At 46.3% G+C, this 26043-nt stretch overlaps 1 protein-coding gene across 1 annotated transcript in view; it reads right to left on the reverse strand.

Annotated features, from left to right (window-relative positions):
• Positions 1 to 23519, reverse strand: part of LOC121598907 — a 32727-nt gene extending 9208 nt beyond the window's left edge. Inside the window, exons 1-4 of the mRNA XM_041926269.1 lie at positions 22488 to 23519; positions 13451 to 13577; positions 1268 to 1343; positions 12 to 331 (exon numbers count right to left, since the gene is read on the reverse strand). Of these exons, the coding sequence (XP_041782203.1) occupies positions 12 to 102 (91 nt within the window). The 5' untranslated portion in view covers positions 103 to 331; positions 1268 to 1343; positions 13451 to 13577; positions 22488 to 23519. The remainder of the gene's footprint in view (positions 1 to 11; positions 332 to 1267; positions 1344 to 13450; positions 13578 to 22487) is intronic.
• Between the last annotated feature and the right edge of the window lie 2524 nt (positions 23520 to 26043).

A 26043-nucleotide genomic window follows, 5' to 3' on the forward strand; every position in this document is an offset into this window, starting at 1 on the left:
TCCACACTAACCGATACGTTTCACGTGCACATCCCTATTGAACGAGACACGTGGTCCGGGCGAAGCGCCGGCTACGACGGTTGACGACTCGACTTCCGTCATCTTGCCTATGGTCTGTGTGCCTTTTCTGCCTGCCTGCCTGCCTGCCTGTCTGCCCCACGGAGACAAGACTACCGCACCGGACTGGGTGTGCTGCAACCGACGATCATGGTGGCTAGCGTTTGCTTCTAGCGCGACTGTATAGTCGAACTATCGGATGGAGGGAAGACACTACTGCCAGGCTCTTACACTGCTTACCGATCGAAATTAGGCAACAAATGTGGAAGGATGGCTATTTATAAAAAAAACGAGATGGAAAGAACAACAAATGGACTGATGAAAGAAACAACAGGAGATGATGGTGATGATCATGTGTTGATGATGTTGAATCAGAGGAGCAGAAGAAGGAGCTGATCAGAGCAGTAGAGAGAGGGAAACCCTTTCATGCATATGCACCTGTGCTAAGTGAACGCTTTATGAAGAGTTCCGTTGGTGTGATGGAGCGTGTTATAAATGCCAATGAGTTGATTTTTGTTGTAATTACTTACACTTTAGGTTTGCTATTAAGGTGAAGGAGACACGATGACGGCTCGTGCTTAGTGAGCGCATGCACTAAGTACATCAAATCATGAGCGAATTTTGTTAGGTTATGTTTAGGCTAAGGATGCGCATATTCAAATGGACGATCAATTAAACTGCGTAAAATGCTCAGTAAAGAGACAGGAGCATTTCTAGCCCTTTCGAACTGCTTTAGATCTATGAAATGAACAATGTTAGTATCCTCGACTACTCTAGTGAAGCATGCTTAATAGAAGTGGACCTATTCTTGCTGGAAATTGCAGTCTTGGAGTTACAATTTGTATTGATTGATCCGTTAATTTAAGTTGATTTTCAAAACAGTTTATCCAATAATCTGAAAATTGCTTCAAAATACAATACAAACACTACAAAGAGTACAAGTTTTATGCGCACTAATTACACTACAATTCTACGCAGCAATCAGCCATACATCAAATCCAACAACGAATCTTGTCTCTTCATATCAACTAAAATGTACAATCTAGATCGCTCGGTCCCTAAAAAACCCTATGGTTAATGATTAATGACCAATTTTATGAAGCTTCAGCGCAGCCTCTGTTGCTCATTGCGCTGCGCCTCGGTGACTAATTAACCGTACATGAGGCATTTTTTCCCGGATAATTCTTCCCAGTACGGAACCACCACTTACCGCCTGATAATTCCTCTACCGATTGGGCTCAGATCCAACGAACGCAGCGTCCGCTATCGCGCGCACAGGTCAATGTCTGTAATCAAAAAGAATTAAAAATAATAAAGATAAAACTCATCCGTTACCGGGGGGGGGTAGCTGATGTAGCTTATGCTGGTGGTTTTCTTCCGCAGATACGACGCATTTCCGGACCATTCATCAACCCCAGTGACCTTGATTCGTTGTTTGTACCCCGTGGTTTTTGTTGCAATCTTGCTGAACACATCTGCCCTACGCGTTTGCGAAGGTCACGCGAATCGGTAACTGCACGTCGTGCTGGTGGAAGGTGGAAGAATTATCTCCTGTCGAAGGTATCATTGCCCTCTGCTGGTGGAAGGAAGGAATCCTCTAGGAAGAGATGTACTACCACGGCTGGCATTGCTTCTTCACCAACAAGGCCCCATTCTGCCAGACAACAAGCAGCAGCAGCAAAACAAGATGTGTGTTGCGAGAAAAATCTACGCTCAGCCCGCTGAGGTACTTCCACCATCCCTCGAAAAGGAGGTTGCCTTCGGCGTGCCTTTTAAGGATTTGCTCAATGAGCTCACAGAGCCGCATACGGAGCTCAGGGTCTTCGCCAGCATGGAGTCGTGCGGGTGCAAAAAAGCAAGGGGGAATAGAGTGTCTGCCCAGTGGCAATGATGGTATCGCAGCCGCTGTGTTTACTGCGTACAACGGTGACTCCGGTGGCCGTCCGGATGTTTGAGATTTAGTTTTGTGACAACATTGACGAGGTTGGAATATTTTTGCGCTTGCCAATTGCTCTGACAACTCTTGAGTCATTAGTGCGCCCCGTTGTCCGGTTGAGAAATGGCAAAATTTGATCAAATTGCGTGCTCCTTGACCTGAGAGGCGCTTTGCGAAGTAGCGCTTTCGCTGCTTGAGATGGTATTTATACGTGTTTTGCACCAATTAGAGAGCGATCTGGCCTGTCAAATGACGATCATTATTGGTACTTTTGATCTTGCTTCGATCTTCCAATGAAGCCTTGAACCAATTAGGTACTTCCCTTTAAATTAGGACTAATTTTATTGAAAATCGATAATCACTTATAACTTGAACGCCCCTTAAAGTGTCGTGCGTGCATTCCAAACTTCTCAATTTTCCCTTACGAAATTCCATCACCTTCCAACTAGACGCACATCCACACACGCACATTTTGGGAGGGCGGAAGTGATCATGAATTTATTGCCACGTTTTGCATGCGCGCTCGCGCCATTCCGCCGCCGTCATTATGCAGTGCCATTTTAGCGGCGTTTTGTTCCACCTACTCGCACGTACTGTCAGTCGGCGACTTACGTTGGTGGGTTAAATAAAGCGCTTTTGCGGTACAAAACTAGCCGCATGGAGTAACGCTAGGAAGTTAGTATGGCGACCTTCTTTTTTCGGTCTGGTCGATACCATCCCAGATGTGTCCGTTAGGTCCGTTTGGGCCGCGTTACAGCTGGGAGCTTTGGTTGCAGCGGAGAACTAGGCCATTCGCTCGCATCGGTAAGAAGCCAGCACACACACACGCCCAATCTATTGACTATTTCCAGAAAGGTCAGCGTAGAAGCCGGCTACGGAAGTATGAAGTCATCGCGTGTGCGTAAGAACGTTCCGTCGTGTGCCGGGGGAGCAAAGAATGCAAACAAACGTATCCGCAAAGTGGGCAAGTGTGGGCTTACCGAACTGGATCGCGCTCGCACGCCATTTAGTGCGTAGGTCGTGGCACGGGGTACGTCCAGAGACAAATCGAATCCAAAACCTCAGCACTCCGTGCCCTGGACCTCAGCTCCACGTACGAGGTGCGTCGGGGCGTCAATAAATAAATTATTCCATCCTCTCCCGGTTTCGTGGAATAGTGTACGCTGTGGGGCGTTGTTGTTGCTGCTGCCTCACCTTGAAGGTGACGATTAACATAGACCCGCGATGGTACGGTGGCCAACGCAAAATATGTAGACTATTTTTTGCAAAAAAAAAAAAAAAAAACAAGCAGGAACAAAATGAGAAACTGAAGGCATTTGCGGAAACCGGGATTTTTTGCTGTCAAAGGCAAAGGGCTGTTGCGTAGAAGGGCCTCCGGAGAGAGATAGAGATCAACGAACGTATCTTTTCCGATCGTTACCATGGTGCTGACCTATTGGTGTGCTGAGTGGTACTCACTCCAGCTCACCTGAGAGGACCGCGTTGATTATATGCTACCGCAATGGAGGTCCGAAGGCGCCAACAGCAACAGTACCAATGTCAATGACAAAAAGGTCTTTCAACTATCCGAACACCTCTTGGCTGCCAGCGTAACCGTCCAAAATTTTGACCTCCAGACATTCAGACTTCCTACTCTGCGCGGGTCTCCCCCATATATGGAAGTCTCTCAAGTGCGACCAACGGGCGCGCATCGTGGGACGTCTCGCCCGCTCGCTCCAATGTCACGGACATGCGATGGTGATGAAGATGCGGCTTCTGCCTTTCCACACGCCATCCTCAGCCACGATTGTACGCACAAACCAACCAAGCAATTGCATCCTTAATAAGTCATTAAACGCAGATTTATCGGCAATTTCGACCACTCGATCGTTAACAACTCCCGTTGGAAGTTGACTCGCTCTACTGCCGCTACTACTACCACCTCTGATAGGCTTCCGTACTTTTTATGTCACCCGTCTCCCTCTCTCTCACGCGCTCTCTTTATGTAGATTGGTGAAGTTAGCGAGGTATCGCATGACATCGATCGCTTCGTCACGTCGTGGCCGTGTTTAGTCGTGATAGACCGACAACGACCTGCGAGAACAAAACGGAGCACAGCACTAGTTCCACAACAGTTCCGATTTGCCACGATCGAGATCAGCAAACGACCTTCGAAGGCTCTAGGTTCCTTCACACATACACACACACACACCGGTTCCTTCGCTTCGGAGAGTTTAATTATTCCGGTTTTACCAGCCTGCAACTGCATGATCCTCAAGCCAAGACAAAAAGCCTTTCCCTTCTTGGTGCACAGGGAACCACGGACCCGGGCGGAGAGCGGTGAAAAAAAACCTGCCCTGAAGCCCAAAAACCCCACACAAACGATCCAACGATCGGTGCGCTTCAACTTCAGTAAATTTGCATTCCGTTTCGGCTGCGCTTGTGCTCGATGAACAGAACAGTTCGGTGCAAGCATTTTTGGGTTTGAAAGTTTCAAAAAATTCGCACAGAAAAAAAGCCAGGCCAAAAAGGAAAAGAAAAGTAAATCAATCCACAATCGGTGCTCACCGGGCTCAAGGTTTCTTAAAGGCACGCAGCTCAGGATACATTCGTGCGAATGCTTTCCGATCCGTGCGAGAGGGCGTGTAGCGACGAGTTCAAGAAGCACCGCAAAGCGCTGCAAATAAGGCTCGCTCTGCGTTAGCAATAAAATGAAACAAATCGCCAAAATATGCTAATTGTGTGCTGATTAGGATCGATTTCGGAACGGGGCGTCGCCAATTAATGTTGGAGCCTTCGCGCGACCAGCCCGGCCCATGCGTCGAGCTGACGATATTAGGCGAAATCAAACAAAATTGATGTTCGTTTTGGAAGGACAGGGGTGAGCGGGTCGAGCAGGAATCGTGCAGTGCGGAAAGAATCGACAAACAAAAATTAAACATAGAGGCGGAATGCTGTACCCGTTTAAAATCCTTTCCCTCCCTGCGCTTCGAAACAGTCCGTAAACGACACCACGATCGGAAAGGGATGATCAAATAAACAAACAACAAACGGTCCCGAGATTTGTGACCGTAAAGATTCGGAGGCAGTCCGACGGGGACGCTTTGCTTGTTATTAATTCTGAACATTTTTCGCAAAAGCCTTCACCAAACTCCAATCCGAGGCTTCCGAGGCTTGCCTCACATTATCGCGAATGATAAAGCGAACTTCCTAATTTGTAGGCGCTTGGCGAAATGGCGACGAAAGCATTTCTTTCCGTGTTGGTTCTTGCCGTTTAATTTATTTCACTTTTCAGCCCAGCTCCAATGGCCCATGGTTTGGTAGGAGCTTCTGTCGCGACTTAACAACCGATTAACAAATGGCACTCATTGGCTGTTTATGGCTGTTGTGTCGCAGGGTGAATTTTTCATCAGCCAATTTACGACATTCCTCCAGTGCGATAACGGAGTTGGGAGTACGGGAGCATATTGTAAGATTTGTCAAGCCCGTGTGATGAAAAATTTCCAATCAAATCGTAAAAATTAATCGGATTTACGAGAAGGCAGGCGCCGATCTGATCTTTATTAAAGTGATGATACATTTTGAAAGGGTTTCGATAAGGCGTATAATGGACTCGGGTTAATATAAATATATTGCTTTATTTCATGAAAATCTTGAAGAAATGCTGTGTGAGTTGTACTGTAACAATGGTAAAAAAAGTAAATTCTCAATATGTTGTTGTTTATGGGCCATGTCCTCAATAGAAAGACAAGTTGAGTTATACTATATTCCGCTAAATTCTGTCACATAATGTCATACCTTGTCCTTTAGGGTCAGCTGATCTACAAGAGATTCTACAACACTGCAGACATTCGCCAAAATGCGAATTCTTCGAAATGAAGCACACGCCAATCTTTAAATACGCAAATCTGGCTCACATCACTATTGCAGCATTGACTGACCTACTTTGATTAACAAAGCGCGTAAAAGAGGCATGAATATTGAACGTGTTTTGAAAAGCATCGCATCCCAGAAAGGGACGATAAAGCTCTCAAAAAGCTTGGATATCGGCCAAACTAATTAGGGTCGATATTTGACTTCTAGAGGAATTAAGACTTGGACTAACAAAGGAGTCTCAACAGCATTCATACCTCAGATGTACAATGGTTTATAATTTGCATTGTTCCAAGAGTAGCTTCTTGTCACAAAAGTGACTCTACTTCTTGATGAATCAAGACTTGCATATCTGGATCTTGCTAAACTAGTTCCTTGGGCATTTGGGATTAAACTGGCTTTCGAAAACTTCAAGGTCCTATAGCTTCTCTCATTCTATAGCGATATTTAAAAGGACTCTATCAATAAATTTAATGTCTAATACCCTCCAATACCTTGATCTCCAGTAGTCAAGAAGCGGGAGCAAGATGTTTTGTAAACAACTCAACAACAATCCCTTCTTCTCCCCTAATAGTCGGAATGCTTACACTAATATTCTTCGTCATAATAAAAAAAACTCCCCTCTGTGTGCCTGCGTGTTTTGCCAAATGCCAACTCCATTCTAACCGATCATCAAATTCCAACATATTTTCGCCAGCCAGTGGCATAAGCGGATCAAACGATGCGAACGATAACATTTATTGACTGCCCAGGTGTTCACCGTTGGGAATTGGACGCTGTTTTCGCATACCGTCGCTCTCCCTCTCCTATTCCATTGCGCGCTGATCCAGTTCGCCTTCCGCAAGCTGCCTGAGCCACCAACAAAACCTGAAATTTTCGCCCCGAACAGTAAATGTCGCCATCGGACGGCTCGACGGTAGGATATTGCTCACTCACCCGAGGGATTGAAGTGGCCGCTGCGGCAACCAGGCCGGCACAGTCGTTTCGGCGAATTGTCGATCGGCCCACGGTACACACGCGCGTGTACCCCGCTCTCTCTCTCAAGGACGCCTATTTTCGATAACAGACGGCCGATACGTTTATTTTGCAACTCCAAGCCCAACGAATGCTGCTCGTCAACCTGTTTTTCTACTCGGGATCGAAACAAAAAGTGGTTCGTTTTTTTCGGGGGGTTTTTTGGCAGTTTTTTCCCTCCCTTCGTTTGCTGACGGCGTTACTACGGGGGGGGGGGGGGGGTGGACACCGGTAAAACGTTTATTTGCTTAAAGCCCTTGGGGCAGTGCCAATCTTTTTGAAAAAGGGGGCAGGTTAAAAGGTTGTGCACCGAACAACCCGGTCGGTGTTCGATAATCGGGTGAACCGGTTTGATGCTCACACATTTGTCAATCTGTTCGCGCAAGATGAACCGGTTCGATGGCATTCGGCACCCCGAAAGGCCTACTGCTGCACCGATCACTATCGGTGAATGGTTCAAATGTTACACAAATAAGACGTGGCACGAACGTTTAGCACCTTTGCAGACAATCTTGTTTTTGAGATGGGTTTAAGCGATGAAAAGTAACATTTTTATCTCTTTCAAAAGCAGCTTAACGCACGTAATTTATTTCCAAACTCCATGATAAATAAGCATCAATCTTAAAATAGGGTGATTTATGATCTTCAAGCTTAAAAGCACATATTCTTTTACGCGATTAACACATCGCCCGAAAGGTTCTTTCCTACGCGAAACCCAAACAGATGTGCCAGACAGATAAACAAGTTTAATGCTTTGATTGTCCACTCCCATGCAAGCAAGAAAACAACCATTTCTATTCATCCAGAGATAACACCCAGGAACGGGAGGATACAGCCTCTTTGCAGGCTGTCGGCGGCGACTCAGTTATGTTGCAAAAACCACGTTTGCACGAGTGACAAACCACCAGCTGCTCATGAATTATGCATAGCCCGTCGAGTTTAGCACCTTTTAAGCAACACCGCCCTGTTGTCCCTTTTTATAAAGGAAAAAAAGAAAACAGCTCATTTAAATCTGAAAGAAAACCCCCACCCGGAATGTGGGGTGGAGTTTCGGGACCGTTTAAATCGTGCCCCCAACCCGGACCATCCACGAACATTGTAGCCATATCGCGCACGGCGCGGGTAATGAAACCCATTCAGCTGCCAATATTCCCTGTATCATTGGGCTGACCCCATTGGCGAGCCATATTGGGGTGAAAAATTTAGCACCCTTCTGTCACGTGGCGCGGTGAGTTTGTCACGAGCGTTTTTCTGGCAAAAGTGCGGAAGCTTGCAGCACACCTCACAGATAACTTCTATAATGTGCACGTTCCGTTGCGAGTACTTCGGCCCATTCTGGTGATTAACATGTTGAGCTAAGAGTGTCAAGAAGCACGACACGGTTCCACTCACGTAACGAGAGCAGACGACTGACTGGTGTTGCGCATTTGTATTCCCACCCGCCTATGGTAGCCGGAAAGCCGAGGCCCTGAAAGCAGAACGAAACGATTAACATGCTTGCTAATGGTTTTTTGGAAGACCCAACACTCTTATGGCTCACACGAGTGTTTTGCAACAAAACAGCAAAATAAAACCAAAACCCACCAAAATTGCCTTGGCGACAGAAAGGTAATAAAACTTTTTACGACCAAATCGATAAGCGCACGGACAACTCACAAACAGTAAAACCGACGACAAGTGAAATCGAAGCGTTCGAACGAACCCCACCGAACGATCGAGCGCCCCTTTTTAAGGTTGGTCCATTTCTCAAAACTCCCAGGGACGTGGTGTGAAATCTTTAGTCCCCTGTTTCCTTCCGACACATCCTCCTTGCCCTCGGGTTGATCCTCGGGGTTTGGGGGAGCTTCACCTTGGCATCGCAATTATTTTGTAAGCCCATTTCTCAGAGCCGGTTTTGCGTTTTTGCGAGATGCACCCGACACGCCGTAAAAAGGCCAAGCGCGTTGCTACAAGGGCTGCAATATCACAAAAGAATTGCTTACATAACCGCGACCACATTCCTGCCCTATTGGGGACCTATTTATATTCGACCAGAAGGGGTCGTCATCGTCGTCGTTGTCGGTTCGCACCGTTGAAACTGAAACCATGTCATGCGCTGGGGGCGCCTTTCTGGAGCACAACAGCACGAGTATTTGTAGCGAGAGATCAGATACTCTTTCCACACAGAACGAACCGGAGCCGTAAAAGGAAAGCAGCTCGGGGTCTCTCACTCTCTCACTCTATGTGCACTACGACAACCCACCGTCATCTTCTCCACCTGGCACACAAATCAAACCCTTCAAGTGATCGATCGTCATCGAGCCGGGAGCGGATGGTGCGCCGGGGCTGTGAGTGTCACCGCTGCGAGTGTTTTCAATACGGCTCAAAAATACAAAAAAAGACAAAACCCCGACCACAGAGCTTAATTGATGACTGGCCACAGTGGGTCGTTTGCTCGACCAAAGTGGAGCAAGTTAAGCAGTGGACGATTCTGAATGGTGAAATAATTGCCGCAAGAGCGCGTGTGGAGGCGTTTTCGTGGTTGTTCGTTGGTCGTCCGCGATCGCACGACAGGCGTAATTCTTAATTAATTGATCCGCTCCGCACCGGACATGGCCGAACGAGACGGTCCTAAGACCAGGGGCTGTCGAAGAATCGTGCCCGGCGGTGTGATTTCATCGACAGTTTTAAAAGCCCTCCCCGGTTTACCAATATTGATCGAAATCTGCTCGCATCGCAAATCTGATCGTAAGATCTCCTTCAAACTTTCATCGTTCATTCTCTACCACTCCATGCGGCAGTGCGGGTAGTTGGTCACCTACTTTTCCTTGCAAGGGGAAGCGCCACAAAAGGGGATGTTCCTCCCACGAAGAAAACTGGCCCGTTTCGATCAGCGGAATCGAGCGGCCGGACCAAGCCGGTGGTTCTGGAATCACATGAATCAGTTCCGTCCATCAATTAACCATCGGAAGGATGCTCTTCCGATGATTTCATCACTGTTTTATGATGCCGAGCTTCATGCCGGTTTTGCAGACTGTTCGAGGTGCTAGATTCGTTCCAACCATGACGTCCTCGGTGGGCTCCCTAGGTCTGCTCAGCTTGTCCTCGCTCTAACGTTCAGACCACCTTACCGAAGGCTACACACTTTCAAAACTCATATTTTACGACCCGTTATGTTGCTGCTGCAAATCAACCTTGCGCTATTTGGGCTTTAAAAATATTTGTTTCCAGCTTTCACCACCCCATCATCATTATTATCGGCCGCAAATAGCCCACCCTGAAGCGAAACCTCCCAGCGCCTCGAAGGGCTCCCTTGGGGGAGGTTAACATACTTGCGCTGCATAAGACAGCGGACCGGCAGTGGAAAAACATGTTCGATGGTGGTTGAGATTTGCTCGATCGATATATTCAGCGGAAAAGCGGAATCCTACACCGATAATTGTTTATCAGCAAAGCACCATCGGTGCGAGTCGCTTCGATCGCTGCTAAATGAAAAACTCCCCCCTCTTTTTTCGTGCCCTCCGTTGAGTGGGTGAAAGTTTGCACATTACGCTGCGAAAGGAATTTATTAGCTAGACATGGCTTTAGGATGAGATACTGTTTACACCTTCCCTGGGTAAGTGTTTTAGTTGGTGTTTGTTTTTTTGGAGGGGATCTTCCGTGAACCGTGACTAGTCGGGCACGCCCTGCTTGGTTCGTGGATATTAATATTCAGACAATGTGTATACATTTCGGGCTTAGATTCATAAACCAATCGATCAATCAAAATTCACCTGACGAGTTATGTTTTGTAGGGGAAATATGTGAACTGTAAGCAAATTATACATAACTGATTCAAGACCTGAAATAAGCCAAATAGAATCTGCACATTAGCATTGAATGAATAGGACTATTTGCAGCTATTTTATGGCAAAGATCCCTTCTCGATTAAATAACTTCAATTTACTAAAGAAACTAAGAAAAAACATCAATTACCACTGCAAGAACTACAAATCCAACGATATCCCAACGAAAGACTTCAACGACAGAAAAGCGATGAACCCTCCCGTAATGAGTGTTTTTGCGTTTATCTCGCGTAAACTATGGCTTACAACAAATAACAGCCATTATGTAAGCACATAATTTGCCATCACATCATTTGTCTTAATTTAAGAACCATTTCGGAAACGATCCTCAGCCATATCTCTCCACCTTTTGTCGACACTAATTTGAGCAAAGCTTCACGGCACCACCACCGCGAACAACGCGTCTCGGCTGCTTTTCACTGCACTTGTAAATAGCCCACAACACACATCCTACACACACACTCGCTAACAGCCGTAACGCATTAGGAATGGTGGCTGCGTGGGATTGTTAAATATTCCAATTCATAATAAACACATCTATCGCGATGCTACAACACCTAGCAACACTTTAGATGACACCTACCGGTACCCGATCTGCCTCGCTTCGCGGCGCAACCGAAACGGCTCGATGGTAGGTGCACGCCACCTCTAATTGATTTCCTTTGTACCGATTGCACCACCATTTCACCTCTTGGTTGGTCGCCATTTCTCCCCTTTCTAGAAGCTTCCTTCTTCGATTGAACATCGTTTTGTGCCACGGGCTAAAATTGCGTGGACGTGGAGCTCGCACAGACGGGCGCCTGGTTCGATTGCGCTGAAGGAGAATTCAAAACACAAACCTACAAACACAGCACAATGAGTACCACGATGGGTGCGCGAGTTTCTTCGCCCCGATCGCAAATAAACGAGCTCATTAGGCAGCGGGCAGGGTCGCAAACGGTCCCACACCTCACCACCAATGGTTGCAATGGTTAAACATTTGCCTGAAGGATTTACACCTTTTTTGCGCGCAAGGGCTCAGCCAAGGAGTTCAATAATCGAGAACGGGGCGTTAAAACGACGACACTAATGGTCAATTAATACACCTTGTTTCTAGCGACCGTTGCGCCGCATTCGCCCAAGGCACTGAGAACCTCGCGGTTCTTCGTTCTTGTCAATGAGTCCTGCGGGCTCCATTTGCGCTTGAAATCGATGGTAAACATCCGTCAGACAGGGTTGCCGATAGCGAACCGATGCATCGAGGCATTTTTCACACCCCAAAGCGGCGACGCTACAACACAGAGCGGGCGTACAAGATCACTTCCATCCGAGTGTGCGTTGTCCACCCAATGTGTTTGTCACTTTAAGGCTCTCTCTCTCTCTCTCTCTCTCTCTGCATCCACCCACCAAAGAGGGTCGATGACAGTCCTGGGGTTTGTCACCTTCCCTCCGAAACCAAACCGACCGGATCAGTAAACCGAACCGCCCCACCGCGGCTGATGTCATCGTCACAAATAGTCGGCTTAATCATATGCGCCATACCACCAGCGCGCACAGTACTTGCCAGCTTTTCGAGCTTTTGCATGGTGGCGAGCGAGTTTTGTTTTTAGACAGACGGCTGGCCGAGACACTGAAAACAGCCAACCATCCTGGTAGGGTGTTGTTTTTGTTGACTTTTTGGTGACGATCGATCCGATGCCGAGGCACTTCAAGTGCTGGGTGCTTTCGGCGTCGAAAAGACCTTTATTTAGTGACAAAAAAACGAGAGACTCTTGTTTGAATTCTACGAATAATAGAGTGGTATAAAATTTAAGTCTTTCAATATTTTTGGCATATTTTTTAATGAAAATTCAAGTTTATATTGCCCTTTACACCTAATTTGCACTTAAATTGAAAGAGAGGACTAATAAAGAACATTCCCTGCAGTGCGATCGCTGCACACACTTGTCACACTGGTTCCACCCTGCAGCCAATCTAGGTCATCTAATCAGTTAACATATTAACCAACCTTCCGTATGCTACTTCCTCACGAACAAAAAAAAGCTGTACTCGCTTCAATGGCTCACCACCGCCACCATGAGATCAATGACATCATCCCCCGACGACCAGACGACGGAAGAAAGTTGCCGTTCCAAAAATATGCATATTCCGTCAGCCTTCCCAATTTGTCGATTTGTCCAGCGAGAAGGTGAATAAGAAATGGCGACAGCAAAAACACAGTAAAAAAAAACCCTGAGCAAACGAGCAAACGTCGCTTTCCACCTGGCTGAGTGCTTTCCCATCGCCAGCAGAACTGCAGAACGGGATCGCATGCGGGTGGAGATGGTAATCAGCGCGAAGGTCGTCTCGGTGTGAAGTTAAAATGGTAGCGGTCAGTAGGTAAATTCGAAAGATTTATACTCCACATTCGAAATCTACAACACACTAACACACTACCAATTAATACGCCGTGCAAGAGGGATGAAAAATGGTGCACACTGAAGTCATTCTCTGGTTTAGTCCGCTCTTTCCCCATGGAGACACGACAACCATCAGGCGGAATGAATTGTCCCCAACGAGGAGAGTCGTGTTTTGGGGGACTGTTCAAGCACACTAACCAGTGTGCAGTGTTTTCGGCGCACAGTAATAATAAATGTGTACAAACAACGTTGACTTATGCTGTGCACTTTTGTGCTGTATCCCGCACACTCGTTGCGCGCCGAATGGTAAACATATGCTGCGCCTGAAGAAGGTCAACTGGTGCTCGGTTGATGGTGTCCAGCAGATAAGATAGCGGTGTAACACTTACCCGCGGATTGGTGGCCCGGAGTATTGCAAGTGGAGGAGTGGTGGGCTTTTATTTCGATGATGGCGATGCTTCTTCTTAACCAGCAGAAGAAGCGTTCAGCTTCGTACAATCGTCTTAACGTAATGTGCTGCAATGAAACGAAACGATGCAATTCGTTAGTCACTTTTGGTTTTGGAGTCAAACTTTGCGCTGTCTGCGCTGTGGGAATGAGCTGTTTTGGGAAATATTTATAGCAAAAGTTGTATTTACTAGGACAAACAACATCATTTAGTTTGTTGTCTGTGTTGTCGTAAAAATAAATGACAATAAAGCACATTTTCTTTTATTGCAACGTCAACTGAATTGATGCAACGGATAAGAAATGACAAATCGTAAAATGGGCTCAAGTGTCGAATGAAAACCAATTGATGAAAGGGAAACAACACTGGTTGGCCTAAAAACTAAAACCAACAAAATCAACCATCAATGTCTTATCTACTTTCTGACGTTCAATTTCAAACAAATTACGGAGCATTTTTTCTTGGCTAAACTCTTGCAGCAACTGGCGGTTAGATCGATACCACGCTTATCATAACGTAATCTAACTGGGCGACTGGGAACTCGGCCGATTTTTTGACAGTCACTTCAAACCAGTACCATCGACGACTCTAAACACATCATTTCACCATTTCAGGCTATAGTTTTGTGCATTACCAAACCCTGACCGATCCACTTCTCTCTCTCTTTTTATTATTATTTTGTCGCTACCTTCCACCGGACAAGGGAGCGTTCGTAAGTAGCGTTCCGTCGCGAAACGAAGCCGACGATTCGCACCGCCAATCGATTCGTTCATCTTCCCGAAACGGCACACGCAAAATAGCCCTGTTTGCCCACTTTCACGCCAAACAAAACGAGCACGATCCACCCACAAAAGCTCAAGCTGGGGGTCCTGTAGCCAAACGCTGCCGAGCGGATAGCCACTGGAATGGCTGCACGGTTGCGGCACCGAGACACCCGCGGTTGCACATTCTACACACAGGGTGAAACGCTAACCAATGTGGCCTAAAGGTGTCCGTGCCAATGGGAGGGAGATTTTGAAGATAATTTTGAATGGTTTGGAACCATTTGCACGTGAAATGGGAGCTTGGCACGCAAAAGTAGCAAAGTTTGTGTAGCTTAGGATCTTACGATCTTGTCTACTCATATCTTGCGTTGTTTGCCTTTCAATTTGTTTATTTTACAAAATAGCAAACTAATTATAAGAAATGATTTGATGAAAAGATTTTGTAAATGAATCATCGCAAAACACATCTTACACTAACTGCATCCAATCTGTCCGGTAAGTATATTGCCATAATAACCCTAATTGTGCCATAAAGCTATTATGGCTAGCTTATATACTAATGATTATTTTAGTGGTTTGAATTATAGGGCTAAATGTTAATGTCAAATTTGTAACATTCAATTTTGCAGTGAGTCAAATAGCTTCACTAAACAAAAAAACTGATCAATGATGATATTAAGCCTCTGCTAGTCTAACGACACCCCGAGCGCGACACCAAAAATTCCCTAACCAACACGCATTTGCCACTAACAACGCGTCTATCTCGCCCCTGATGCTACCCACGGGGTACAAAGTAGTTTGCAAACAACAGCAACAACAAAAAATCCCACTGAAGAATAACACCAACAACAGCAAATCTCTCGCCTTTTTGCCGTTTTGCCAGCCTTTATCGAGGCGATCGTTACGTAAGCCGGACTCGGGATACGTAACGGGCCAAACACCGTATCGGAACGTCATCTCGCGGACCTTCTTCCAGCCGAGCCGAAGAGCAGGCAGAAACAGGCAGTGCCAGTGACAGAGCTCCTCCTCATGGGGAGACCTCAGCAAGTTCACCGAAAGCGAAAACCTACACACAAAACGGCTCGCACACCTCGTACCGGCTAGCATTAACATCGTTCCTCCCTAATACTAACACACACACACACACACACACACACACACACACACTAAAACGACACTTTGACGACACTTTGACTACTCCCACACTACTAGCACCTTCTTTCTAAACGAATCGACACCCAACGCACAACCACCACCATCTCCGAGGGGCGCCGTATAGAGCACGTACCCCGATCGGCAATCGGTCACGATTTTCACGTACAAATATTCCAAATTGGCAACGCGCCAGCAAATGGGCCACTTTTATGTCATTGTTGTTGGTGGTGGGTACAACCACCAATGCCACCAATTTCAATGGGGCGCCCTAATAGCCGAAACCTCCGCATCCGCCTCATAGCCACCAAATGTTTCCGCCTGTTTGACATTGGGCACGCACCGTGGCGCGGGCGGTATTAAATTATAACTTCCGATGTGGTGTTGGGGTTTTTTTCTCTCTCTTTTTTGAAGCTCACCGGTGGAACCTTTTATTACTTTTCGACTGTGCTTTACAGTGTACAGCCAAGACGCACAGCATTGGGAGCCTGATGGTATATTATTACACGATTGTACTTCCTATAATTATGGCAAAACGATCGAGGGCATATGCAAAAGCGATGATCTGATTGATTTTCATAACGATCATTTGTTTAAGCGGTTTAATGAGTTCTCGTCGCACAAGTGCGTAACGAGTGGGTAGTGTGATCTTAAAAAAAGTGTAACTATCTTGCCAAGGTAAACCACCCATATTTACACTGCTTACATCGTCTGCGATAGAAATGTAGCCTTCGGACTAAAGGCATGACAATGGAGACGTCTATATTGTTGCAATTAAGTCGTTTCAGAAAGAGTAATAAGTAAGTAACACCATCTTAAAGCTATAATTAGAAATTCCTACCTCTTCCAAGAGTGATCGTAAGCAGATACATTGTTCAATGACTAATGAATTGGCTGATGCCCGCTAGGTCATAAACGGAAATTGTGTGCAAAATATATTTTTAAACCTTTTGTACAAACAGTTTGACCATCCACAAAAAGAATAGTTTGCGTCATTAATACAACTTTATGGCTTGTGTAATAATGAAACGATCTGTTGCTGTTGGAATAACCCAGCAATAAAAAGATCATCCTCCCTGTGAGCCCCACAATTTGTATGTAACTCTGTTCACCTTTGCTTTGTAGTTTTATGAAAAAAAGGGCACGTGTTGGCAAGCCGTTAATTCCACGACAGGCTTTCCGACACTCGTGATACGGCACATTTTGACATCAACCAATCGGGTGTGTGCCAAACCATCAAGCCACGTGCCCCAAAGCTCCCTGGCTTTAATTCAATTTTAACACTCACTTCCCGCAGTCCACAACGTACACCACGAACAACATTATCCACTTCAGCTGGCACTCCAGCTTCAGCTTACACACCAGGCCTGAAAGGAAAAGGCTGGAAACCAATTAAATGTGCTGAATGCAGCAAAGGTAAGCGAATCCAATCTCAATGCCCACTCTGCAACCCAAAAACCTGGAGTCTACAGTGTCCACAACGCAACGTCCCCATCAGGTATCGCAGCCATTGGTTGGCAGGTAATTGAATGAAGTTATACGCATTTAATTCGCAAATTCAACATGACAAATGAAACCCACCTCCTCCCTTTTCCTGGGTGAGGTTTTGGGTCGCGTATTGTTATCGTGCTAGCACCACCCGCCTCCAGCAGCACGGCTTTGATTCCATGCGACCGCACACATGATCGATGCGCTGCAATGTGTGAGGCTTTAATCCTATCCCTTTTTGAGGGTTGCGGAATTTGCTTTGTGTGTGCGTGTGTGTGTCTGGAGGGTCACTTCAAGGAGGACAGACCGCACAGGCGATCGTCGTTACAGCCCACGCGGAGCATCCCGCGGTCGAGTGGTAGCGCGCAGGCCACCATCATCCCTTTTAGCGAGGGGTTGTTTACCAGAAGTGCCAAATTAAAATTTTGCGTTCCTCAAATAACAAAAACGAAAGCCCTCCATTCTTGGAGTTCCCCATCCGACGGGGGGATTAAGCTGGACACACGGGAAAACGCCACCTGGCGGGCGGTAACGAATTAGCAATTATTCGAAGCTCGCATAAAACTGCCTTATCATTCAGTGGAATCAATTTTGGATCGGCATCGGCGAAAATCTCCGGGATCCTTTTTGAATGGGGTGAGGTGGGGGGGGAGTCATTTTAAGGCTCCTTTTCGGCGCAGGAGAACAGTGCGGGTCATTCTTCTGCCGGGTGGAAATTGAGTACGATCAAACGGTTTCAGGAGAAGCATTGGAAGGTCACTAGAATAGAACAGTTTAAGAGGAAACTTAAAGATTGAAATACTATTTTATGTACTAAAAAGTCCATTTAAGTAATCATTGACATTTTTAAGAAACATATTTATAATCGTCTGTATTTAAAAATTGATTTTCAGTAAAGATGATAGTAAAATGTAGCTCTTGAGAAAAATATATAAGTTTCTGTGTACTAACTGATGTACTAAAACCCATTGCATTAGTATCTCTCTGCAGAATCCAATCATTCAACTTAAACTTCAAGAAACACATCCACATTCCAAAGCGTCTGCCTTCCAAGCACTTTTCAAGTCGAAAGGCCAGATCCTCCCTCCCTCGACCAGAGATGACAGAGCGACACTGTGCGCTGTTGGGTTTCGCGCCTCGCGCCGACATCGCGATGGTGATAAATTGACACCGTGGCGCAGCACGGTGGATCGCACACGTTTTGGACAGTTCGTACGCTTCGATCGCGCGATAGGTGGTACCGTTCTTTATCGTTGTAGTTTTTGTTTTCCTTCCCCTTTCGCTTCTCCTGTTGCCCAGCCATCCCCACCAAAGAAACGCACAAATAAGGTCCATTGTTAATTGGTGTTGGCCTTTGAAATGCTGTTGCTGCTTCGCTCCAGCCCAATGTTACACGTCCTTCGCAAACGGAATCCTTTCATTCCCACTCCCACTCCCGGTGCGGGGTTTGAGAATTGGTAGAAAAATAAGCTAACTGTCAGCTTCCAGTCAACGGGTAACGGATGGCCGCAGGAAATCGTGCCACCGCAACATAAAAAGAAAGAATGAAAAAGAGCAACCGCACGCCACTTTCGCAGAAGGACACCCAATTCCGGGACGGGGGCGTGTGTGCGTGTGTGTGATATACTGCATAACTCATCGCAGGGGACTTGGGTTGTTGCTGAAACAACGCCACAACCACTGGCAGATGACAGCGATTCTATTTTAACGCATTTTACGGCTGTGAAACTATTCTTTGACTGGGTTCTAGGCGCAAGAACATTTTCGACCGTTTTGTAGAAACGGTAGGGAAGCAATAAAATATGCAAATTTGTCTAACATTCTTACTGTGTTGTACTACCCAGGACTGGCGCGAGGTGTTTGTCAAAACATGGACAGTAAATTTCTTTTTCCCTTTAGGTAGCAAGCGGGCCGTTTAATTCTAATGCCAAAGAATGGATGTATCTGGATCATGACAGCTCGAGAGAAAGGGTATCAATTTAAGGCCCAAATAAATTATTGATTTTTCGTGCGAGAAGAGATGGCTAGAGCAGTGACAAGAAGAAATAAAGTAGAATAAATTAAATGTCTTTGAAGCAATATCTGGCCATATTATTTGAGAACTGTTGGATTTTAATATAATTCATTGAATTTCCAGAAATATCCCACACTACGGGTTATTTTTTAAAGGAAAGGTACTAATTGCCCCATTCCCTTTTAGCGCCATCTGGTGATTTTGGTATAGAAATAAAGTAAATCTGTAGCATGGTATTAAACCAGATGATCTGCTCAAATAACCTTTTGTACTCTGACAGTGATCCAGTTCAACAAAAACGCAACCAATCATTTTCTATTCAGTAAAACTCAATTCTGCTCAACACAATCGCGATACGCATTGTGCCGGATTGTTCAGAGTAAACAGTAATTTTCGACGGCGCAGTTACACCCTCTCCCGCATCGCAAAACAGCCACATTCCGATGCGTTTTGTAGCAGATGTTCGATTCCGCCCTGGACGACCACTCCCTTTCCGGCTTTGAACACACCATAATGCACCATAAACACGATCGCGTCACCAATTTGACTCAAATCACACAAACACAGACACACACACGGGCACGCACGTAACGTGAACCATTCAAGCGACACACGATCCGTTCAAGGTCAGCCGCTTCCAGCAGCAGCATTAGCATGTGTCCTGCCCAACACGCAGCAGCAGCAGATGATCGAGAAAAGCCAACCTTGACAGCCTCCACTGTCAACTCTAATCACGTTCTCGCTTCGCCTGCGTTCGTCAACAGTGTCACCGAGTGGGAGGATGCGGCAGGCGAACGGAAGCCCGACCTTCCGGGCGCGCACTCAGTTCCGACACACTCACTGCGCGCAGCTTCCTACACGGGTTGACACGGGGGTGGCTGAATGTACGCGAGCACGAGGCGCCTAGCCCCTAGGTAGTTGTGTGGCGGTGGTGGTGGCCTCGCTGAAACGATCGGAGCTTGAATGCGAACGAAGAAATGCGGAGGTGGCCATCGTGCGGTGGACATTGTGCGCGTTCCCTTGAACTCACCTTCAGTCACAAAACGCTGAGGCTACAATGTCTGTGTGTGTGTTTGTGTGTGTTTGCTTTGATTTTTTGACGTATCGTTCCAAAGGTGTTGCTTCAGTGACGCATCTTGAAGTCTTTGGAGAATGAGATTTTAGGGGAAGTCACAATGTTTGTTCCATGACTACGCTATGCGTAGTTTAGTGACTGTTGTTTGACTTTTTCGTTAGCTGAGATTGCTGTTTTGGATATCAGTGATCGTCTTAAACACCAAAGCAAATATACGGTTACCTTGGAGAATCGTTTTGGAGATCACATTTTATGTGAGAAAAAGCCATCAAAGCCCAGTTGTTGGAGCAATGATATGGAAGAGAAACTTACTGAGGTATTCTAAACCCATCCTAGGCACATTTCACATCGTCGTGTTCCTTAAATGTACAAAATCTGATCTTCAAATAAAGCTTCGTCGTTTCGCATGTGTGGCAGTATACATATTGACACCTTCCCTATTCCACTGCTCTCCACCGTCTACGGATTATCCCTAATTCCCCCAAAAAAGCCTAATCTAAAGTTCTCCTTTGACTCGATTTCTCCTCCGCAAAGGCAACGCTTTCAAAATATGGTGATTAAACTCCCGACAACTAAACCCCATGACTTTGTCCACCGACGCAGAATGACCGGCTAAACTTCCTGTATTTAGCCGTAACGCTTCCTCAAAACAATCAAGAACCGTGCGGCCGAACGATGCCAAAGCGACCACCAAGCGACACTGCGACGACCATCCCGTAACTCCCGTAATAACCCAACTAATACCCAGGCAAAAAAGCGGTGGCTAAGCGGCACCGAGAAAACTAATTGAAGAATAATCTCTTCCCAGCGTCAATTCCCGCCCGGGGAGCAGGGCGCGTTGTGTGAGATGTGATTATAATTGGGATGGGCTTCCCCATTGCCCAGAGTCAGTGAGCTTGGGAAACGTCGTCCAGATCGGGACAGCTTCCAACAGTTTGCACGAAGGCAACATTGACGCAGATCTTCCAAGCCATCCGACAGGATGCTTCGTTGGGGGACAATTTTCTGTTCTGTTTTGCAATAAAATAGTCATGAAGTTGGAATGATCGGCCGTACGTGGAATTGGACAGCGGCAGACCTAAATGATGGTTGTTGTAGTTTTTTTTTATTGTAAGAACTCGGGAGATAGTCGTAATGGCGTTTGACGATGTCCGTTACTAGCTTGTGTATTCTTAGGGGACCTTGGGAAATGAGTTTGCCGGAGGAGTGTTTATCTTTTAATGTCCATGGCTTACCAATGTTGGGTACTTAGAAGCTTTTACTAGTACTATTGTCTATCTTTTCAGCTTTTAGGTTGTTAATTCTTAAATTTATAATAAGTTCAGAATCATCTCCTAATGCTCATAATCTACAATTTTATGTGAAACTCTTTAATAATCCAAATGCCGAAATTAAGGTACTCATTCTTCCAAAGACATTAAAAGAAAAGAACATGGGACATAGTACTGTGATGTAAAACATCATCAGATCAGTTAATTGAACGATTTGAAGAACAGTTAATAACTTACTATAAATAAGTTTAAACAGATATCTCAGAAAGAGATAATTTTAAAATAAAAAATAACTTTCCGTCAAAAAATAACCCCTTAGCGAGAATACGGAACATCCTTGAATTAATGATAATTTTTTATCTTCACTGACGTAATAAAACAAATTACCATACCAGTTCTTGCTGGACAGTTCGCTTTACCGCTTTGCCGGTGCCGGCTAGCGATGTTTATCACGACGCAAAGATTCTCACACAACGCGGCAAGTAACCAGTTTGTGAAGCATTTATTTTATCTCTCGTACCTAATGTCCACCCGTTCCACCTGTGCACAACCCCCCCGCACAGGGCCGGCAGGACGCGTTGTGAATGAGCATTATAGCTGATTTCGGTTGAATGAATAAACGCTCCCCTCATCGCACGGACGAGCGATTAGCCACGGGGTTATGAGCTTCGTCAAAGCCCTGCGAAGCCCGGTAGAACGCGCTACGCACGCATATTTAAACAGAACAAAAAACAGTATCTTCTGTCCTCTTGCGCTGCGAGATTCCACCGAATATCGAATTATGCCCACGCAGTGATGAACCACGACGGGCGAAAAACTACGCCGACTGCATACCAAATCGATTATTGTGAATTAATTTGGTGCTCCATTGTTTACGTGCCGTGAGACATGGGATACTTTGGGGGTTCCTCGGTCAGATTCGATGATTGAGACGAGTAGCGTGGGGAGAGCGAAAGAAAACCGCAAAGCTCAAACGGGCGTAACGAGCGTCCGTTGGCTTGTGGTTTTGGGAAATAATTACCAAATGTAGACACAGAGAGCGCGAACACACGGGGAAGCAACAAAGTATCGAAAGGTTATTTCGATTCCCAAATATGAATTGCGGTCGGAGCAAGTAATGGCTTCATTCCTACAGGAGTTCCGGCTCGAAGGACCAGTATTTTGCATAGAAGCAAGCGGTGAGTGAAACACACAATCAATAGCGAAACACATACCTGATTTACAGTTCGGCTGTGCCAAAGGGCGTCCACAATGCACCGTTAGCTTCTTTTTGTTTGCGTTTCACTGTTCACGCGCGTGATTGATCACGCGTACAAAACGCTAACAGGGCGGCCGCTCAGATAAGCGAACGCTAATCCATTAAGACGTCACTGGACGACGCGGGAATTGTGACAATCCGAGGTTCGATTACTGGTGCTAAATCGCTAAACCGTTACGCTACGTTAGCTAGGTAAACATATTAGGTTTCGACTCCTTGTCCGTCTGTCACACTTACGATTTGCGCCTCTGGGCCGCTGGTAACTTCTTGTAATCACCAAAACCCCGAAGCGGAAGCAATCACTCAAGAGGCGCGAGCGCGCGCGTGCTGGAATGTGATATTTTAAACCGCCTGCTTTGTTTTCTAAAGAGTAAAATTACACCCACAGACGCACGGGAGGAGTTTGACGCACTTAAGGGAGTGTTAAATGATAAGAACAATTTTTGCAACACTTAACACACAAACACACACCCACACACGTACACTTAGTAACGACGAGCTTAATTCACTTAGTGTGCTTTTAGAGTAAACTAATTTAAAATCAACAGCGGCAGCTGCACCAACATCAACAAAAAACGGGTTTGTCACTTGTTGCGCGGTTGAAATCTTTCCTTCACACAAATGATTAGCATTACACCTTTACGTCACATTACTACACACACACTGCAATTAGCATCCTTCTTTTTTTGTTTCCCCCTCGCTCGCTCTGTGCCTCGTTTGAGCTCGTGATCGTGAAAACGAACCAGTTCTGTGCCCGTGCCCGTGTGGTTAGTCGCGGGTTAGACTATTAATTTGCTTTCGTTCAATTCGTGCGCCGTTTCGGAGGTTTAGGTGGCGTACGCGCGCACGCTGCGCGTTTTCGTTGTGCGTAGCACTAAACAGCTTTCGTGCGCGTCCCAGTGGGTTACGCGGTCGGAGTGTGTCACAGTCAAGAATCGCCAATTGTGGACGGCACCGCGTTCGGACGGAGACTGTGCGAAAACGGACCGGGGCAAAAAGCAAATCTCGTACTCATCGGGTTTTGCTCAGTCGATACACGCGTTCGCACGCTCTCGCTCATTCTCTCTCTCTCTCTCGCTCTCGGTCGTGATGGTAACGGAGAGCATGAGCGTGCGCCAAACGGAGCTTGTGGTGGGACAAAGGGCCGCCAAAGCGAATGGGAATGTTTCGATACGCGTAATAGGAACGTTTTAGGGGATTATTTTTGTAATAGATCGTGAAATTAAAACCAATGTTTTATTTCGGAAGCTACCTTTACGTTAATTACAATTTATTTACATGTGAAATCAAGTATTTAATATTTTTGTCACTTTTCAATGAATTTCTGCGATAACTTCAGTTGTTCAATATTATAAATGAATCAAACTAATCGAACAAATGAACCTTTCCAATCCCATAGTTCGCATTCCACGCGCGCGGAGAGCCGCGGAGATCGAACGCGCGAGAGAATGTTGCCATACCTTGCGCCACGAAAGACTTGTACGCCACCGTCAGCCACGAACCCCCCGGTCTCCTTCCATCGGCCATAGGCGATCTGGGCAATGAATGAATCGATCGATCGAGCGTCTCAACGCCCGAGCAAGAATGAAATCACTCGCTTCGCGATAGCACCAATACCAGCAGTACGGCCCCTGTGTAGGTGGTACCGAAGGCAAGACAGGTGTGATCGCACCGTTCGCGAAGGTGTCTGGGACCTCGTTTCCTTGGCGCGAAAGGGCGGAAAAGCATGCACGAAGAGGGAGAGAGGGTCGATCGAGAAAATCTTGAGTGCCGCAGGTTTAGGTTAACGAGTACGACCGTACGGGTACTACGTCACCGACAACAACCACACCAACCGACGGCCTGCGAGACGTGCGGGTAAGATTTGTACGCGCAAATTCCTATTTATTGCCAAGTGCACTCGTTTGCGTGTTCGCTCACGGCAGTGGTTCGCTGGAGTGTACGATCGTGCCCTAGCGCTACGACAGCATACAGCCCGTGCCCGTTGTGCACTAAACGAGTACATACAATTAACTTATCGATCGATTTCTTGACTTCGAAAACCACTACAACCATAGGCGACGAACCTGAAGTTGAGCAAAAGAGAACTCCCCTAGTGGAGACCCTGTTGGTATTACGGTTACGTTACCCAGGTAACGCACTGGCAATAGTCGAATTCTTTGTACCTCTGCCACTACCCATCATCACCCAGCCTACTGCCACTCAATTAGCAGCATGGAAAAGCAATACCGCGTGCTTTATCGGTTTCCGATTGTTTTGCTGCGCCAGTGGTGCTGCGCAATGGTGCACGATGAAACAAAATAAAATACCAAAATCACCGTATACGTCAACCGATTGTCATCATCATGGTTGAGTGCGGGTACGATACACCTAAACTCTAGAGGCCCGACCGAGGTGAACATAAATTTCCGTTCGGTGGTGCGAGCTAATTAATATAAATCACCCCGATAACACACCGCGTGCGTGCCATCGGCGATCGAGCTGCACGGGGCCACCAGATCTTGCTAGGAATGATCCGTCCACTTTCCACCAGCGCGTCCACCTTCGCGTCAATCAATTAGAACTGCTTAGTTGAGCGTGCAGCGATAATGAGCCGTGGTTGGTTTTGGTCGGTGCCGAATTGTCGTGTTTTGTCGTTTGTCGTACCAGACGGACGATTTGTAATGCCCCCCCCCCCTCTCCTCGCGCTTTACGAGGGTGCATGCGAACGAGAACAAACCGCCTGGCAGAACATCCGCTTTTGTGGGGCCCAAAGGACCGTTCAAGTTCAAAGCTGGGGCCGCGTGGGGCAGTGTGGTACTCTTGTTTGTTTGATTGGTTTGATACTTACCAATTCAAAGCGTCAATCAGAGTTGTGTGTTGGTTTTTTTTGTTGCTTTTTGTGAATTAAAAAACAAACACCATTTCCGGCAAGATGGTTTTAGTTTTACGGTGGAATGCATACGATTAAAACAGGTTTACGTACCCCGGTGGGTGGAGGAGAGGGCATTTAAAGTTCAATTTGAAAGAGCACTGCTGGATGCTTTTAAGATTATCGGTTTGATGAGGTCTAGATGATGAGATTAAAGTAGAATTGATCATAAATATTTGTAAAACAAATTACACGATTACTTTACTCGTTCTGATCGCTTTTATTAGCGCAAAGCTGTATGCCTTTTACAAAGTAGAGTTTCTTGAATTATGTAGTTCAATAAAGAATAATTAAAAACGAGCTTCTGTTTCCATATTAAAAGGCCCTTCAAAAAACACCCCAAAACAACCCTTTATGACAAATTGTAACCTGAGACACCCAACGACCGACTGACAGGAAACAACTCGTACAACTTCATCAACAAACGCCTCAGCTGGCTACATTCAGCCCACCAAAATCGACATCCCAACCACCCCAACTGCCGCTAATGAATGTTTTCTTTCGCTCAATCTCCTCTCCGCCCCTCATTTCGGCATAGTTTGATAGCACGAGGCCACCACTAAAACATGTCGACCCAAGCCGCACGAACACAATGTCGACG

Source organism: Anopheles merus, chromosome 3L, assembly GCF_017562075.2.
Source record: "Anopheles merus strain MAF chromosome 3L, AmerM5.1, whole genome shotgun sequence".
Taxonomy (NCBI): domain Eukaryota; kingdom Metazoa; phylum Arthropoda; class Insecta; order Diptera; family Culicidae; genus Anopheles; species Anopheles merus.